Consider the following 20001-nt stretch of genomic DNA (forward strand, 5'->3'; position numbering starts at 1 on the left):
CAAGTAGCCCTCTTCTAACAGCATTTCGGGTACCAAGATGAACTCAAATGAAAATGATGCAAAGGAATGAAATTATGTACTCTCTGAGATGAACATTTTGATATGCTATATGCCCAAATTGGAGCTACAGATGCAAAGTTACGGGGCCTCGAACATGAGCATATGAAGTAAAAATTCTGGGACTTGGCGGGAAAAAAACGACCTAGGGTTAGGATTTCAGATCTGAGATCCGGGCACGGATTACGAAGTTCGCCGGGGATCCCACCGGAGCTGACCCGGAGCTCGCCGGAGTGGGTTCGCCGGCCGGGGAAGAGGGGAGGCGAGGCCGGGGCGGCTCCGGCCGGCGCGGTGGCGGCGGCGGCGGCGGCGGGCGGAGGCGGCGGCGGCAGCGCGGCGTGGAGGCGGCGGCGGCGGCGCGTGGAGGCGGCGGTGGCTGCGGCGCGGCGCGGAGGCGGCGGCGCGTGGAGGCGGCTTCACCGGGCGGCGGGGCGAGGCGAGATGGGCCCCGGGGGTCGGCCACGCGCCTCCCGGGTCTGGCGGCAGGGTGGAACGGCGGCGGAGGCGGGCCAATGGTGGCGTGCCACGTGGCGGCGGCGGGCGGACCGGACGTGTCCGTCGGTGGCGGATGTGTCCGGCGGCGGCGGATCTGGAATTTAGGGTTAGGGACGAGGGGAGACCCGGGATTTGGAATGGGGGGTGTTTAAATAGGCATAGAGGGAGCTAGGAGAGTCCAAATGAGGTGCGGTTTTCGGCCACGCGATCGTGATCGAACGCTCTAGGACATGGAGCAGAGTTTGGTGGGTTTTGGGCCAAAATGGAGGGGTGTTGGGCTGCAACATACACGAGGCCTTTTCGGTCCCTCGGTTAACCGTTGGAGTATCAAACGAAGTCCAAATGATACGAAACTTGACAGGCGGTCTACCGGTAGTAAACCAAGGCCGTTTGGCAAGTCTCGGTCCAATCCGGAAATGTTTAATCCTCACACACGAAAGAAAGATAGAAATGACCACCGGAGGAGAACGAAGCGCCGGAATGCAAAACGGACAACGGAGAAAATGCTCGATTGCATGAGACGAACACGTATGCAAATGCAATGCACATGATGACATGATATGAGATGCATGACAACGACAACAACACACGAAGACAAAGACCCGAACCCGAGAGAATAAAATAACTTAACGCCGGAAACGGCAAGAGTTGGAGTACAAATTGGGAAAGTTACATCCGGGGTGTTACACCCGGTCAGAATCGTAAACCAAATCCAAAACTGAATACCTCAATTGAACGAAAGAGGTTCAAAATTAGAGAACATAGTGAATTAAAACAATTAAACGGGAGAGCTTGAGAAAGTGTTGACTTGGTCAAAATATGTTGACCCAATTCTAAATTGAATACCTCAATTAATTGTGAGACGTTAAAAATTAGAAAGCATAGTGTATAGTATGAAAGAATTGAATGAGAGAGCTTTGAGAAATTGTTGACCTGGTCAAAATCGGGCGATCAAATTCTAATTGAAGACCTCAATTGAATGTGGACTCTTCAAACTAGGAAGCTTAGTGCTAAAGGGAATGACTAGATTTTCAGTTTTTTTAATAAAAGTTGTATTTTGTCCAAATTTGGATAAACAAATTGTACTTTTAATAAAAATAAATAAATACAATAATAGACGATTTTGGATACGCATGGAGCCTTTGTCCAGTCCATGGTCATGGAGGTCTGGAGGAGAGGCGCGCGCTCCCCTGCTTGGCTAGTTGGCTTCGCCTCTCTCGACACGAGCCATGGCAAGCACACCACAGTCCAGGGCACGATGATAAATGCGCTGGTGCAAAGCTTGTCGCAGGGGGAGCGCCACGGCCACGCATCACACTCACCATATACGCGTGCAGAGAATGGCAAGGAGGCAGCAGGCATCATAAATGGCGCGCACGAGGCAGCGAGGCCGGCGCTTGCATGGCTTGGCACTGGCACGGACGAGCAATGGAGGATTCAGGCCCTGCGCGCCCGTCGTCGTCGTGTAGCACGCTGAACAATTACTCCTAGGCTACACCACGCACGCGCAGGTACGCTCCTCCCCCCGTCTTCCTCCTCTGTCTCTCTCTCTACCCGTGTCTGCGCCATTAAGGAACCCAGCGTCTGTCAGAGCTCGATCGGGTGGGTGACTGGCGGCCGGAGCCCGGACGGCCCTGCCTGCCATTACTCCCTCCGGTACCCGTCTCGTGCCACGGCCGGTGATGAGGGCGATCCTCCTCACGAGGCCTCCCTCCCCGTCTCAAATTCTCGCCGTGCCTCCCCCCCGCGCCCGCGCGCTGCATGCCGCTTCAAATAGCACCCCGCATTTCGATGAATCCCACCTCCATCTCCCACCTCACCGTTGCAAACCACAGCAGACACCTGCTCGGTTGCTCAGCAAGGCAGCCATGGGTTTCCTCCACCCGTTCGCCTCCCACGTGGTGCTCTTCTTCCTCTTCCTCTCCTCGTTGGCGTTTCTTCATGGCGCCGCCGCGGACCAGGAGGAGGCTCTGCAGACCTACATTGTGCAGCTGCACCCGCGCGGATCTACCGGCGGCGGCGAGTCAGCCTCCTCCGACCACGACTGGCACCTCGCCTTCCTCGCCAAATCCGTGCCTTCTTCCGAGGAGCAAGATGACAAGCGTCACATGTCGTCGTCGCGGCTGCTCTACTCTTACCACACCGTGTTCGACGGCTTCGCGGCGCGGCTCACGGCCGGCGAGGCGGCGGCGCTGCGGGCGCTGCAGGGCGTCTCGTCGGTGCGGGAGGACCGCCGGGTGGAGCTCCACACCACGTACTCGTACCGGTTCCTCGGCCTAAACGTGTGCCCGACCGGGGCGTGGGCGCGCGCGCGGTATGGCCGCGGCGTGGTGGTCGGGGTGCTCGACACGGGCGTGTGGCCGGAGAGCCCGAGCTTCGACGACCGCGGGATGCCGCCGGTGCCGGACCGGTGGCGGGGCGTGTGCGAGACCGGGGAGCGGTTCAACGCGACCAACTGCAACCGGAAGCTCGTCGGCGCGCGGTTCTACTCCAACGGCCACCGCGCCAACTACCCGACGGACCCGTCGGACGCCGCCGCGCGGACGCGGGAGTACGCTTCGCCACGGGACGCGCACGGGCACGGGACCCACACGGCGTCGACAGCCGCGGGGTCTGCCGTGGCCGGAGCCAGTGTCCTCGGCGCCGGGGCCGGGGAGGCGCGCGGCGTGGCTCCCGGCGCGCACGTCGCCGCGTACAAGGTCTGCTGGTTCAACGGATGCTTCAGCTCCGATATCCTCGCCGGGATGGACGACGCGGTGCGCGACGGCGTCGACGTGCTGTCGCTCTCCCTGGGCGGCTTCCCCATCCCGCTCTTCGAGGACAGCATCGCCATCGGCAGCTTCCGTGCCACGGTGCGCGGCGTCTCCGTCGTCAGCGCCGCCGGCAACAACGGGCCGGAGCCGAGCTCCGTGGCCAACGAAGCGCCCTGGATGCTCACCGTCGGCGCTGCCACACTGGATCGCCGCTTCCCGGCCTACGTCCGGCTCGGCAACGGCCGGGTCCTGTACGGTGAGTCCATGTACCCGGGAAAAGTTGGTTTGAAAAATGGCGGGAAAGCGCTCGAGCTGTTCTACGCCGCCGGTGGGTCCCGGGAAGTGATGTACTGCATGAAGGGCTCCCTCTCCGCGGCCGACGTCGCCGGGAAGATGGTGGTATGTGACCGCGGCATCACCGGCCGGGCAGACAAAGGCCAAGCGGTGAAAGAAGCGGGCGGCGCGGCCATGGTGCTCGCGAACTCCGAGATCAACCGGCAGGAGGACTCCGTCGATGTGCACGTCCTCCCCGCGACACTCATCGGCTACCAGGAAGCCGTCGAGCTCAAGAAGTACATCAGCTCGACGCCGCGGCCGGTGGCAAGGATCGCGTTCGGCGGCACGCGGATCGGGCGAGCGCGCGCACCGGCGGTGGCGCTGTTCTCGGCGCGAGGGCCGAGCGTGACGAGCCCATCGGTGCTGAAGCCCGACGTGATCGCGCCCGGGGTGAACATCATCGCTGCGTGGCCGGGCAGCGTGGGTCCGTCGGGGCTGGACGGCGACGCGCGGCGGACCAACTTCACGGTGCTGTCGGGGACGTCGATGGCGTGCCCGCACGTGAGCGGCATCGCGGCGCTGGTCAGGTCGGCGCATCCTTCATGGAGCCCGGCGATGGTGCGTTCGGCGATCATGACGACGGCCGACGTGACGGACCGGCATGGCAAGCCGATCACCGACGGCGACGGCGGCGACCGCGCCGACGTGTTCGGCATGGGCGCGGGGCACGTGAACCCGGCCCTCGCCGTCGACCCAGGCCTCGTCTACGACATCGAGCCGGCCGACTACGTGACGCACCTGTGCACGCTGGGGTACACGCAGAGGGAGGTGTTCAAGATCACGCACAGCGCCGTCGACTGCAGCGAGCTGCTGCACGAGAACCCTGGGTTCACGCTCAACTACCCGTCGATGGCGGTGGCGTTCAAGGACGGCGGCGGCGAGACCTCGGCGGTGCTCCGGAGGACGGTCACCAACGTGGGCGCGCCCAACTCGACGTACACGGCGCGGGTGGGCGCGCCGCCGGGGGTCAAGGTCACGGTCGCGCCCACGACGCTGGCGTTCGCGGAGTTCGGCGAGAAGAAGAGCTTCCAGGTGTGGGTGGACGCGTCAGGCGCGGCGGGGAGGGACAGCGGGGAGGGGTACCTGGTGTGGAAGCAGCGGGGCGCGGGGCTGGGCAGGCGGCGCACGGTGAGGAGCCCCATTGCCGTGACCTGGCCCGTGGAGTAGAGGCGCCAACTTAGCAGACGATCAGGCATGATCAGCAGCTCGCTGGTAGCTTAGCCCATGCCCGATTCTTGTCTCCAGTCTGTATCCAGGATTCGATGGTATCCAGGCAGGGAGGTCTCGTCCCTGTTGTCACAAGTACGGAGTGCCATCTAATAAATTTTTTTGAGGGATGATGGTCCAAATTGCTAGCACATGATGTTGCGGACGCGCAGTGCCATCTAATAAATCTTGTTCCAACAGAGCAAGCTCTTGTTGGGCCTAAATCTAAATTAAGGCCTTGTTTAAAAAACACTAAGAAACTAACCCTCTCTCCGATCCATAATGTGTCTATAGAATTTCAACAGGCAAACTATACAAACTTTGAACGAGTTTATGAAGAAACATATCTACATATATTGATATACATACCAAATACATATCACTATATATATCATGAGATGCATTTTCATATTGTATATATTTGTTATTGTAGATATAAATAGTTCTCTCTATAGATTTTCCCAATTATATAGTTTGGCTTTTAAAAAGTTCTATATGCACTATATTAAACATTCTGATTTACACCTGATAAAATCAGGAATCTAGGATCAGAATGACTATGCACACGATACTTTTCTGCCCGATGTGCACACGACACACTAACCAATGGTTGTGAGCCGCATACGTACCCTGGCTACCACACCTCGTCGTTCAACCATCGGGCAGAAAACGCGCGTGCACCAAGCAATGCTTGTTTACGATTGCCGCTTAGAGCATCTCCAACAGCCGACCAATGCGTGGCGCCTAAAAATGGGTTTATAACGCGCAAGTAGGTTTCGTTAGGGCGCTAGAAGACGTTTGCTCCAACAAGCGCTGTAAAATATGCAGCGCGCGCGAGTCCAGCGGTACCAATCAAGCGGTCTCATCTGTAGCAGCCCAGAGTTTGCAGCACGCGAGATCGGGCGCACTAAATATGTTGCGCGTGATGCCTTTTTAATGCGCGCGCTGCATTAGTTATAGCACGCGCTTTTTATGCGGCTGCTGGAGACTTCAAATTAGATCCACGCACGTTAAAATCAACTTTTATACCGCGCGTCGTTTATATAACGCTTATTTTGAAGATGCTCTTACACTTTGACATGCAGGACAGGTCGTCACCACAATATTAATGGTAAACGGAACATGCAACGACAAGCTAGCATGTGCGGACTATAGGACAGCGGCATACAAGACCAATGACAAAGACAAAAGTGCGAAGCACCTCATCGATCCAAATCTATATAACTATATAGTATATAAATAATTTTAGTTATTGGATGTTGGATGAAGCCAATCCGACAATGAAAAGTTGGAAAATCCAAGTATTGTTGGCCATTGAATATTTTATTCACTACACTGATTTTTTTCATGTGTACTATCTAGAAGACTTCATGACAAAGCCTAAGCAGAATGCATTATGGGTGTGTTTGGATGCTGCCCCTGTCAGCCCTACCAATCTGCGGGCACGCCAATTTTTTGGCGCACCTTTCAGCCGCCGGCGACTTGCCAATTCATTGGCGCAAAATGAACTAGTGAAACTGCATGAGCCATGGTCAGCCAAAATATTGGTCAGGAAACAAACAGGTAGCCCTGGTCAATGACCAATTTTTTGGCTCGGCTGGTGTAGGCTCCGATCCAAACACACCCATAATGCACAACTCTCAAAACACCTACGCTTCTCATTTGTTTTAGAATCTTTCATGATTTAGTTTTGTGTATTCTTTTCTTCTAAGTGAATTGGTATTGTTTCTTTTTACACTTTATGACTATCAGTGCACAATATGCTCACGCCTCAACACTTCATTTAGATTCTTCCATACTTTAGTTCTCTCAAGTTTTTTTTGTCCTTAAAGAACTGCCATTCACTCTTATTTTATTTGTTTCTTGTTCCAGGTTGACAATACTTTATTGAATAATTTATTTTTATGCACAATGAACTAACTGACTTAAACCCAAGTCTCATATTCCGTGCATATGTGACTCTAAATATACAGGTTTGAATGTTCTAACGTGACACGTCAATATTCGATCGTACTTTAAGTTCTGACCGGCAATACACGTTCATGTTACTAGCTCAGATCAGCTCGTGTCACACGGTCGTGGACTACATGTGAACACCTTTTCAAAATATGTGTAGACATTTTCAAAGTATGTGAACATTTATTTTACAACATGAACAACTTGAGAATGAGCGGACATTTTTTAGAAGTTTGAATCATGTTTTAAAACCTCTTAAACATTTTTTTTGAAAATTCAACGACACTTTCTAAAATTTTACGAGCGCTTATAAATTTCATGAAAACTTTGCAAAATCATAAACATTATCCAAAATTGTATGAATTTTTAAGAAGTACGTGAATACTTTTGAAAACTTACTAAAATTATCTAAAGATTTGATTATTTTTAAAAATAAAGGTCAATTAAAATCAAGAGAAAAGTAATGGATAAAACCCCTTGTTCTGCCCAGCGGCAAATGGGCTGATCCAATCCTATGAGCCCAGGGATTGGTACCGTGTTTCCTATTTGCCGCTCGCTGCAGCAAACTGCTTCTGTAAGGATACGTGAGGCGGCCATCGACCAATATGGGCCAGCCAATTGTAGCAGCAAGTGGTGCTTCTACAGAATCCAGTGTTGGCAACCTTCTGAAAGTGCCTGATAGCTTTTGGGAACCTTATAGAACAATCTTCAACTGGGTTCTGATGTTTCTTTAGCGTTTAACTTTTCAGTTTTTCTTTTTCTTTATTTTATATGTTTTGTTTTTTCAGTTTCTTGTTTCTTTTCTTGTCTTTTTTTATTTTTCTTTTTTACTTTAATCCAGGTGTTAAGTTGTTTATCATTCTCGCATCGAGCTATTTTGTTGCAGGACATCCCCTACAATATTGTCACCCTAGTAGAGACTAGTAATAATGTAGTACGTGCAATGCACGTTTATATTAGGTAGGATATTAGTTGCACGTTATATTAGGTAAGATATATCTGTTGCACATTGGTATTTGGTAAGATATCAATTACTTTTTCACGGAAATGTTAGGATATTAATTACATGACAGATTTCATGGGATAGCGTTGAGTCAAAATGTGTTTATAACCAATGGCAGTGGTGGGTAATTAAAGCGTTAAATGTGTTTGGTGCTCAACATTGGAGCGATTTCAACCGCTAGATAATATGATTTGACAGTCGTGATGGTTTGGATATTCCCCTTTGGGTCTTTTCATACTGCTATAGATTAACCGCCAAATTCGGAAAGGATTGGGGTGGTCCATCTATGCGTAGGACCCCAGAATACCGAATCATGAACAAGGAAATGGATATTTGTTTTAACAGCCATTTCAGGATTTCCTAAAAGTGACTCAAAATCTCATATACACTAGCAGAAGCAATTTTTTTATTTTTCAAAAAGTACATGTTTTTTTTTAAATCAGACATATAAAAAATGTTAGCATTTTTCAAAATGTTCATGTTTCGATTTAATCTTTATCTTTCTATGCCAATAGAGATACGCTTTATATTGTTAAAAAATGTTCATGTGCTTTAAATGTTTACATATTGAAAATATGTTTGCATTTTTCAACATGTTTGGAAAATAAATTAAAAAAATAAATGCTCGTAGTTTCAAAACAATGCTCAGTTGAAAAAATATCATTAAATTTAAAAATGAGTGGATTTGAAAAATCAAGAATTACAAAAAACGTTTGCGCTTTCAGACATTGTTTAGAGTTTCAAAACCTTACATGTTTTTTTTTTCAAAATTCCAAAAATGTTCAGGAAATTTAGAAAATTGATTTTTAAAAATTTATTTAGAATTTTTAAATTGATCATCTTACCAGAAAAATCACAAATTCAAAAACCGCTCCAGTATTCAAAAAATGTTTGAGGATTCCAAAATGTTCGTGTTTTCCAAAAGATATTCAAAATTAAAAGAAGACCAAAAAACTGGTTCCAATGGGATTGAGGTCGAATGGGATTGTAAACGATGCGTAGACTCTATAGTAGGTAAATATTTCTTGTCCAGTTTGTGCATCTTTTTCACCTACATTTCATATCCATTCCTACTCGACACTCTTTCATTCTCTCTCAAACATGGATTTATTTAATAAAAATTAAAATTAAAATTTTGTACTTAGTTTAAACCCCAAAACTGTCGGGGTGTAAAAATGAATAGTAATTGGCAGAGAGCTTATTTTAACGCAATATCTATGAATGGCTAATGTGATTATAGGACGCTCAACCCAATGGGCTTTTCAAACTGCAATGCAGCATAAGTGGTATATCCATACTTCAGGAAATTTTGGTGACTAAGAAATAACTGGTTCTACAATAGTTTTTTGAGCAAACATTGCTCTCCACAGATGATCCCCTGTCTTGTATTTTTCTATTTCTCTTTGAATCGGTCAAAGAAATAGAATAGGGAGTGGAGTGAAGAGGTTCGTCAAATGACACTTTTATTTTCATATTGCCTCTTCTCATTGGCTGCTTATAGACTGGCATGATGGAGCGCGTCGTAGAAATGGCTTCCATGACCGCATTGTGGTTGAAGGCTCAATCTGGTTGGCCACATGGAGGAGAAAGCGAGGTAGACGACTGCAACAACATCGACTATTCTCCTTGCGTAGATGAACGCATCGAGGGAGAAGTAGTCTCTGTTTATCTTTAGGGATTTTTTTGGTATTTCTTCTGGATTACTATTCACATAAATGGATAGTGCTGATTTACTATTTTTATTGTTCTGGTTTATCCGGGTGTATTCTTTTGGGTTACAATTTAGGTACTGTTTTGGTTTATGGTTCCAATGAGTTAATGTTTCGGTTTATTCAAATGTTGTTCATTGTTCCCGGTTGACGGGTGAGGAATCCCAGTTTTTTTTGTTTTTCTTTTCTATTGTTGTTCACGTGAATGCATAGTGTTGTTTTACTGTTTTTGTTGTCCCGGTTTATATGTGTGTATTACTTTGAGTTACAATTCAGTAACTGTTTCGATTTATGGTTTGGGTGGGTTAATGTGTTTCGGTTCATTCAAGTGTTGTTCCGTGACACTGATTTCACTATTCTAGGTTATTCGGGTTTGTTGTTTCGGTTTATTTGGGCTATTATTTCGGTTAGCACTTATGAGTTTATTTGGATACTGTTCCAGCTTTTGTTTGGATAATTATTATTTAACTGTTCACTGATGTCATGGGTGTAAAAATGGATAGTAATCGGTTAAGAACTTATTTTTCCAATGGGGTATTGTTCATGCAAATATACTGTTTCGTTCTATCATTCTGTGCCTCTGTAGCACCATCATTAGAAAATGATCAGGAAACGATCGAGATGCCTCTGCATTGGTACGCCGGTGGAGAGGAATGATGTGTAGAAAAATCCTAAACCTTAATCCTCCGCGTCGGTACGGACGTGTCCACGCGTATTTATTAGACCTTTTTGCAAAGATGATTGGCTTGAAAGAACAATTCCTTTTCATGTTAGAGATATTTGACCATGTTTTTTGTTCTTTCAAACCATAGTGATTGGACGAGGGATGCGATGCATTTTTATCCCGTCGCGACGCACGGGTAATTTTCCAAGTTTAGATAAACATCAATACACCTAGTAAGAACTGTACCCCCGTGTCAGACATGATCGAGAAGGAGCCATACAGCCGAAGGGGAACACGAAGCATCATCGGGCTGCACCTTTGTTGATCCTCACTTGTCCTATAGATCCAAAGCAGCTCTTGCTTTTATTCCATCTCTTTCTGTATCAATAAGCTCATCCCTTTCTGAGTTGACAAAGTTGCACACACTGGCATGCACCACGCCTCCAATGTTTTCCCTTGTGCTAACTGGTGCAACAGGGCCCTCCATGTACGTACATCAGTACAGTACATTCATGGGGACCCGGTATGAACATGCTCAGATACGCTGTTAAAATAGCAGCCGCGAGCGCGAAAGTGTGTTTCTGCTCCCTCAAATGAGCTCGTGAATAGTAAAAGTGAAAAAATTTAAGAAAAAAAAATATTTTTTGGGAGAAACGTCGACAAAAGTTCTAAGTACTTGCAAAATTTTGTCATGGAATCTCATTCCTGTAAGGCGTGGCAAAAAAAAAAATACAAATTCAGTGCTCCAAAATGCTTTTGAAAGTAGCATTTTCAAAGTACCGATTTTGTTTTTTTATCACGCCTTCTAGAAATGTCATTTCATGACGAATTTTTGTAACCCCTTAAGACTTTTCTCAATGTTTTTTAAAAAATAGACTTTTTATTATTATTTTACTGTTTACTCAGCTCATTTGAGCTCGGGGACAGAAACTCTGCATCCCTGAGAGCGTTGGATCTGTTCCACTTTCTACAATGTTGAGTGCAGATCCGCTATTGTCCTGCTTAGACATAGTCACATACTATAATGTTCTATGTTTTTTCTGAAAAAAAGATTACTCCGACCTCTGCATCAGGGTGAAGCATGTAGCCATTTTATTAATTATTCACAAGACCCTTACAAAGTAGTACATCAGGTAGTCTGAAGCCATCATCTTAGCAACAACTATTGCTACTTCTATCCACTTGATGAAGGGGTGCCGATAATCCAAGTCTAATACCAAATAGACATCGCACAAAAGCCTAACATTTAAAACCAGAGGCTCCAAGCGAGCCATATACTGGGTTTGGGTACAAACCGGTCCGATGCACTCTCGTGTGTTGTCGTCGCCCGTCTTCCACCAATCCATCTTCAGAGCACAAACTAACGCATCGACCTTGCTAGGCCTCTTTGTCGTCGACGCCACCATGACGTCAGACATCGTCCTTCTCTAGCGCGAGTCCATCTCCGCGCATCGGACGCCGAATCTCCACTGCGCCACGCCCCCGAGATCCGCCGCCATCAATGAGTAAGATGAAGCACCGCTCCACCAAAGAAGCCGTCCACTGATCCCTCGAACCCGTGTACACCTCCAAGAATGACGCCCCCAAGGAGAAAACGACACCAGAGTGCCGCCGTTATCCGATCTACTGATTTAGGGTTTCCCCCAGAGGTAGCAGACAGATGTGGAGCTTCTGCACGGCGATGCCTTCAAGAAGGTAATGACACAAAGGAGTGCCGCCATCGCCGGTCTTAGCAACAATCCGAGAACGAGGTTTTCACCCGAATCCGCTCGACGAACCACCATCTCGCATCGTGCGCACGGACCACCACCAATCTCCGCCGCCACGGAGCGAGCAAGCCACTCTAGCTAGATCAGATCTGACCGGAGGGCCAACCACGCCCGCAACCGACCAGTACACCAAAGCCCTCCACGTCGGCGCCGATCCGAGGTGCCGCAACGCCGCCGCTCGCCACCGGGAGCGAGCCACCGCCGTGGAGGCTCAGATCCAAGGCACCGTTCCGCTCGCCCGGGTGCCCCGCACCATCCTCGCGCGCGAGAAGGAGAGGCTCCTCCGCCACCGCCGTCAGCCACCCGGGCTTAGCTTAGTGGCTTCCTCCAACGACGGCGGAGAGAAGGGATGAAAAAAGGAGTGACCGGCAGCTAAGGTTGGGGCCCCTCGACCGCCCGCGTGTGGGGCGACGAGGGGAGAGAAAGGGAGGAAGCAGCTGGCAGGTGGCGGGGCTGCTGCTGCTAGGTTAGGTTGCGTAGGCTTTTTGCTTTTCTGTCCAATGTTCTACGTGCACTCATTCCATAATCAGCCTTCAGTTTATCACCGCGCCGTTTCTTTGATGACGGGTCGGGTGGCTCAGGCCAAGGTGGATATGTGGTTTCAAATCCCGCTGCAAGTTGCTACCCCCTGGCCCCTGCTTTGGGGTCACATCCCCATTGCCGCACAAAAGATAACAAGTGGCTTCAAAGTGAGATTCTGCACCTGTGCCACATCGCTCTGTCTGTCCGCCTCTGCTGCCAAAATCCAGATGATTCGGCAGCCGCTGTTGTGTTGTGCCCGCCCAACGCCATCTTCTCTGCTGCTGCTGGCAGCAGTTTCTGTTCTTGCTGTTTACTACTCCCTTCATTCCATAATATAGTGCTTTCTGTATCCATGTGCTTCAACTTTGACCGTAAATTTAACTACCAAAACCGATTGCGGCGGGAGCAAAAATTATATCAGTGAATTTATATTTGAAAGAAGTTTTCAGTTATATAATTTTTTCTCGCACCGCAGTTGGTCTCGTTGTTTAATTTATGATCAAAGTTGGACCTCGAAAAGCACGGACGCACTATATTATAAAATGGAGGGAACAGCTGACCCAACGTCTCCCTGTGACTGTGAAACGCATGCCGTCACTGCTGGAGACGGATAGCGCCAACGGGGAACGTACGGGGGCTACATGGCCCTCTCTGATTTCATTTGATGTTTAATTACTGGGCGGGCAGCGTCTGCTGTTTTGATTATTCGGTGTAAATGGCCCTCTCCATTTCATTTGATGTTTAATCAGATCCATATTACTTGCCGCTTAAACGAGATGTATATATCAAGCACTGAAATATATCAAGATACATCTCTTTGAACGACGAATAATATAGATCGGAGAGAATAGTAGTTTTCCGGCTCGAGATCTGGGCTCACTGCCCACCGGATTCAGACACCTTCCACTGCACAGTTCTGGTAATGATGGACCCGAGTAAATTAGAACCTAACAAGGACATGACAAGGTGCGCGTCTTATTATTTCGCTCACCATGGAGCACGGCATTTTAGGTCCGCACAGCCTGGAGAGCCCCTTGTTCTTTGATGAATATTTTGCTTCTTTTCTTCTCAGTGGACCTGCAAAAATACCCCTACTTGACACTGCCCGAGTCTCAATTATTCGGCAAAACCATCATGCATGACGCACCCCATCCAATAATCTGGATATTAATCTACTTGTCCAAAAACAGTGCAATGATTTGTGTTCAAAAGCGAAGTAAAGAGGGGAGGAAATGCCATGACATGAGGTGCCTTGAAAACACCTGAATAGCAGTGCTGTTTATTATAGATAGAAACAAATAGTGCTGCCGGTGGATGGCCTGTGAGTGTGACCTTTAAATTCCAGCAGCGTCGAGGCGTGACCCTCACCTCACCTGGCCACCTCTCCCTCCTCCTCCTCTCTTCTGTGGGCTGTAGCAACGGCAAGCGGGTGTCGCCAGCCGTCGCCGAGGCGCGAGGATCATCGTCATCGTCGTCGTCGACACCGCCGGAGACTCGTGTGGATGGCGTCTGTCGCTGCCCCTGCGGAGGGGCCGAGGTGCAAGAAGAGAAAGAGCTGGTCGGGTCGATCCACGGATTAACTGATCTGTTGGAGCGCTGTGCGAGCGTCCATGTCGTCGGCAGGTCTAATTCTTGGCTGTTGTGTTGCTTCCATTTGCAACCAGATTTGATTCCTCGCGCGGTGCGAGCGTGTTCTCCGAAGCTGATACTATATCAGAGAGTTCATCTGCTTCCCTCGTTGCTTCGCGCTAGTTATTAGTCTGTTGATTATGGTCCTGCTGCTTGGTTGGTTGAAATTTACAAAATTCACATTGGTAATTTCTTAGGACTGGCTCCAATGTTGGCTCAGTTCGATCTAGTTGTCAAAAGGTCCGCATCACCGATGATAAAATTTCTGATCATTATCTTGTCGTTCTATCTTGAGTTAATAAATTTGCTTGCTGCGGCAATCAAGTCTAAATTTATTGGAAATGTTAAAGTAGCAAAGTACTTCTCCTTTATACTTGACAGTATGACAGTGCTCCTAATGCAAGCCATCAAGAATAAATGTTTTTTGATCCATCTTCAAGTTCACCTTGCTTTGAAGAATCTTTCTTAGGTTATCTGGATGTGAAAAATACCATCGGACAAGAATTGTTTGGTGTTCTATAAAAGGAACTAAAGAGTCTCGACCTCAATGTGGACAATGTGAGAGGACAAGGATATGATAACTGTCGAATATGGAAGAACACTTCTTCGATACAACCCCCTAAATACAACAACGTCTGAGATCGCTCTGTACCCCTTCATTGAAAAGGGTAGGATCGTCCCATCACATAAAAAGCCGCCGCCCGCGCGACGGGCTGTATCCGCACGACGGAGCTGTACGTCGACTGCCCGTACACGCGGCCGTCCGCGTACGTACGACGACGACCAGTCGTGGTCAAAGAAAAAAAAAGACGACACGACATGTCGAGCGGCGTTTGCGTGGCGACGTGGTGTCGGCCAGAGAAAAAAAACAAAAAACGAAAAAAAATACGACGCGACGTGTGGACGGACGGTTGCGTGCCGTCGTGGCGTCAGTCACTGGTGGTTCCCGAGGCGGCCGCCGCACCCGACACGCCATTAATCCCGGCGTTAAGCCGGGACGTCGGTCACCTACCCGTTTGCCTCCCCCACCCACCGACGCCCGTTCATAAACACTCCACTCTCCTCCCGTCTGCCTCCCCCACCCCAGTCGGCGCGTCTCGCCCCACTCACCTCACCCACCGACGCACTCCATCGACGACGCGCCCTCTGACGACATGCTCCCTTCCCGGTGGCCTCCATGGCGTCCGACGGCAGCGACGGCAGTGGCGGCTCGTGTCCGACTAGCCTGAGCACGCCGGAGGCCGACGAGCGCATCCGGATCGGGCTGATGGTGCCGCCGGGCTGCCGTCCGCCGCACGCCTTCCGCATGACCGCCGACGGGTACCCGACGAGGGGGCCCGACGCGTCCCGGGATGAGCTCCGCCGCCACGAGGGCGTCCGCTGGAACATCGTCGGCCGCGCTAAGTTCTGGAAGGGGAAGGACTACCGGAGAGTCGTCGCGTAGGCTCGTCGGGAGTCGCGGACGGGCGGCTCGTCGTCTGCAGTGGGCGGCTCGTCGTCTGCACCGGGCGGCTCGTCGTCTGCCCCGCGCCGGCCCTGCCGACCCCCTCCGGCGGCCACGCCGTCTCCAAGCTCGTCCCGCCGTCCGGTGCCCACCCTCGCTGGGCCGGCCTCCCCTCCCGCCGTCGAGATCCCGCCGGAGCAGTTCGCGCTGCGCGAGGACGGCGACCCCGACGACTGCCCCGGCTACCTCATCGCACAGCGTGCGTCGCAGGCAGAAGAGGCGGCCGCGGCCGTGGTCGCGGAGGCGAGAGAGGCCGCCGAGCTGCAGGCCGCACTCGACGCCGCGGCGGCGGGCATCGGTGCGGGGCAGGCGCAGGCGGCTTCGATGGAGGACGGCGCCGGCGACTGGGACGACGGCAGCAAGAGCAGCGATGACGACGGCGGTGCGGGCGAGATCGTGGACCTCGCCGCCTCCGACGACGAGCAGATTAGGTTTATATTAGGTCCTGTTATGTTTAATTAATTTCGCTTAGTTCCTGTTTAATTAAGTTTTTTATGCAGTAATGTAAAATGAACCGTCGTAAGGTTTAATGAACTATATTTATGCTGGAATGAAATTTAGATGAAAATTATTATGGAATATTGTGGAAAAGTTTATAGATTTTGAATCATTTTATAAAATAAAAGTTAGCGGAAAGAAATTAAAATTTGATAGTTTACCGGGAAAATTGAAAGAAGAATAAAAATGATATAAAAGAAAAGAAAAAGAGAGGAAGAAAGGAAGAGGAAAAACGAAATTTGAAAGGCGAATTCGTAATTATTTTAAAAAAGTTAGTATGAAATAATTTTGATTTATAACAGTGTTTTCGGATTGTCGACGCCAAAAACCGTAAAAACATGCAAACAGTCCCAAAATGCACTAAAAATTTGCACGCATGATTCTCATGTAGATACAATGCGATATAAAAATTTGGGCATGTTTGAAGGGTACAGAAAAAACGATGTGCCGGACACACCTTTCCACACCGAAACCACCACCTTTTCACGGAATGCACCCAATTTTTGCCAGCGCGTGTAGGGAACAATACGGTCACCCCACGCCAAAAATGAACGAAATCCGACAATGAACGCACGTTGCATCACGTCTGGACAGTATTTTAGGGGTTTTCGGTACGGAAAATCATAGAAATTACATAGAGCCTCGAAACACGATAAATTTTTGCGTGCGTGCCCTGCATGGTCACTGTAGCACGTGGAAAAAAATGGGCCTGTTTGGCGGATGCGAAGGAGAGACGTGCGCCCTAGGATCCCCTCCGCCCATACCGAAACCACCCCTTCCACACCAAGTACCTGAGGGGTTTCACGGAATGCACCAAACTTTTGGCAGCGCGTGTGGGGTCCCACCTGGGCACCCCACGCCAAAAATGAACGAAATCCGACAACGAACGCATGTTGTGTCATGTCCGGGCAGTATTTAAGGGGTTTTCGGTGCGGAAAATCGTAGAAATTACATAGAGCCTCGAAACGCGACAATTTTTTGCGTGCGTGCCATGCATGGTCACTGTAGCACATGGAAAAATGGGCCCGTTTGGTGGATGCGAAGGAGAGATGTGCGCCCGAGGGTCCCCTCCGCCCATACAGAAACCACCCCTTCCACACCAAGTACCTGAGCGGTTTCAGGGAATGCACCCAACTTTTGCCAGCGCGTGTAGGGCCCCACCCGGGCACCCCACGCCAAAAATGAACGAAATCCGACAACGAACGCACGTTGCATCACGTCCAGGCAGTATTTAAGGGGTTTTCGGTCCGAAAAATCGTAGAAATTACATAGAGCCTCGAAACGCGACAATTTTTTGCGTGTGTGCCCTGCATGGTCACTGTAGCACGTAGAAAAAAATGGGCCCATTTGGCGGATGCGAAGGAGAGACGTGCGCCCTAGGGTCCCCTCCGCCCATACCGAAATCACCCCTTCCACACCAAGTACGTGAGCGGTTTCACGGAATGCACCCAACTTTTGGCAGCGTGTGTGGGGCCCCACCCGGGTACCCCATGCCAAAAATGAACGAAATCCGAGAACGAACGCACGTTGCGTCATGTCCGGGCGGTATTTAAGGGGTTTTCGATCCGGAAAATCATAGAAATTACATAGAGCCTCGAAACGCGACAAATTTTTGCGTGTGTGCCCTACATGGTCACTATAGCACATAGAAAAAATGGGCCCATTTGGCGGATGCGAAGGAGAGACGTGCGCCCTAGGGTCCCCTCCGCCCATACCGAAACCACCCCCTTCCACAGCAAGTACGTGAGCGGTTTCACGGAATGCACCCAACTTTTGGCAGCGCATGTGGGGCCCCACCCGGGTACCCCACGCCAAAAATGAACGAAATCTGACAACAAACGCATGTTGCGTCATGTTCGGGCAGTATTTAAGGGGTTTTCGGTCCGGAAAATCATAGAAATTACATGGAGCCTCGAAACGCGACAAATTTTTGCGTGCGTGCCCTACATGGTCACTGTAGCACGTAGAAAAAAATGGGCCCGTTTGGCGGATGCGAAGGAGAGACGTGCGCCTGAGGGTCCCCTCCGCCCATACGGAAACCACCTCTTCCACACCAAGTACATGAGTGGTTTCACGGAATGCACCCAACTTTTGTCAGCGCGTGTGGGACCCCACCCGGGCACCCCACGCCAAAAATGAACGAAATCCGACAACGAACGCATGTCCGGGCAGTATTTTAGGGGTTTTCGGTCCGGAAAATCGTAGAAATTATATAGAGCCTCGAAACGCGACAAATTTTTGCGTGAGTGCCCGGCATGGTCACTGCAGCACGTGGAAAAAAATGGGCCTGTTTGGAGGATTCAAAGGAGAGACGTGCGCCCTAGGGTCCCCTCCGCCCATACCGAAACCACCCCCTTCCACACCAAGTACCTAAGCGGTTTCACGAAATGCACCCAACTTTTGGCAGCGCATGTGGGGCCCCACCCGGGCACCCCATGATACGTCTCCAACGCATCTATAATTTATGAAGTATTCATGCTATTATATTATCAACCTTGGATGTTTTATATGCTATTTTATATGGTTTTTGGGACTAACCTATTAACCTAAAGCCCAGTGCCAGTTTCTGTTTTTCCTTGTTTTTGAGTTTTACAGAAAAGGAATATCAAACGGAGTCCAATTGACGTGCCAATTTTTGATGATTTTTTATGGTCCAAAAGAAGACCCCGGAGTAAAAGAGTTGGGCCAGAAGAGTCCCGGGTTGTCCACAAGGGTCGGGGGCGCGCCCACCCCCCCTTGACGTGGGCCCCTGCCTCGTGGACGCCTCGGGCACCTCCTTGACGTGAGACCGACGCCAAAAATTCCTATAAATACAGAAACGTCGGAAAATTAACCTAGATCGGGAGTTCCGCCACCAGAAGCCTCCGTAGCCACCAAAAACCAATCTAGGCCCTCTCTGGCACCCTGCCGGAGGGGGCCATCATCACCGGAGGGCATGGAGGAGGATCCCGGAGGGGCCGTCATCACCATGAAGGCCAAGGACCACAGGGAGAACCTCTCCCCATCTAGGGGGGAGGCATGGAGGAGGAAGCACAAGGGGGAGAACCTCTCCTCCTCTCTCTCTCTCTCTCGGTGGCACCAGAGTGCCATCGGGAGGGGAACCATCGCCGCGGTGATCGTCTTCATCAACATCACCATCATCATCATCACCCTCATCTCTTTTACACGGTCCACTCTCCCGCACCCCGCTGTAATCCCTACTTGAACATGGTGCTTTATGCCACATATTATGATCCAATGATGTGTTGCCATCCTATGATGTTTTGAGTAGTTATCCTTTGTCTTTGGGTTGATTTATGATCTAGACTGGTATGTGTTGTATGTTTTACTTTGGTGCTATCCTATGGTGCCCTCTGTGTCGCGCAAGCGTGAGGGGTTCCCGCTGTAGGGTGTTGCAATACGTTTATGATTCACTTATAGTGGGTTGCGTGAGTGACTGAAACACAAACCCGAGTAAGGGGGTTGTTGCGTATGGGATAAAGAGGACTTGATGCTTTAATGCTATGGTTGGGTTTTACCTTAATAATTTTTAGTAGTTGCGGATGCTTGCTAGAGTTCCAATCATAAGTGCATATGATCCAAGTAGAGAAAGTATGTTAGCTTATGCCTCTCCCTCATATGAAACTGCAATAGTGATTACCGGTCTTGTTAACGATTGCCTAGGACAATTCCGCACACCGATCCACCATTATTCCACACTCGCTATTTATAATATTTAGTAATATATTCTAACTTCATGATAACAGCACCTACTTTTATATTTTAGCTCTCCGATATCATACAAAGTTATCCTCTTCATACCCACAATATAGTTTTATTTTGTTGGGGAATGTTGTAGAAAACAAAAAATTTCCTACGGTTTCACCAAGATCCATCTATGAGTTCATCTAGCAACGAGTG

General features: G+C 49.7%; 1 protein-coding gene across 1 annotated transcript; it reads left to right on the forward strand.

Annotated features, from left to right (window-relative positions):
- Positions 1-2366: 2366 nt before the first annotated feature.
- On the forward strand, positions 2367-4978 carry LOC123083106 (subtilisin-like protease SBT1.2). The gene has a single exon (XM_044505237.1). It carries the CDS (start codon positions 2421-2423, stop codon positions 4806-4808), a length of 2388 nt encoding a protein of 795 aa, XP_044361172.1. The 5' UTR covers positions 2367-2420; the 3' UTR covers positions 4809-4978.
- Positions 4979-20001: the final 15023 nt, after the last annotated feature.

This window comes from Triticum aestivum, chromosome 4A (assembly GCF_018294505.1).
Source record: "Triticum aestivum cultivar Chinese Spring chromosome 4A, IWGSC CS RefSeq v2.1, whole genome shotgun sequence".
Taxonomy (NCBI): Eukaryota; Viridiplantae; Streptophyta; class Magnoliopsida; order Poales; family Poaceae; genus Triticum; species Triticum aestivum.

Coding starts and splice junctions, on each gene's coding strand:
- LOC123083106 (XM_044505237.1), top strand. CDS start 2,421: ATGGGTTTCCTCCACCCGTTCGCCTCCCACGTGGTGCTCTTCTTCCTC.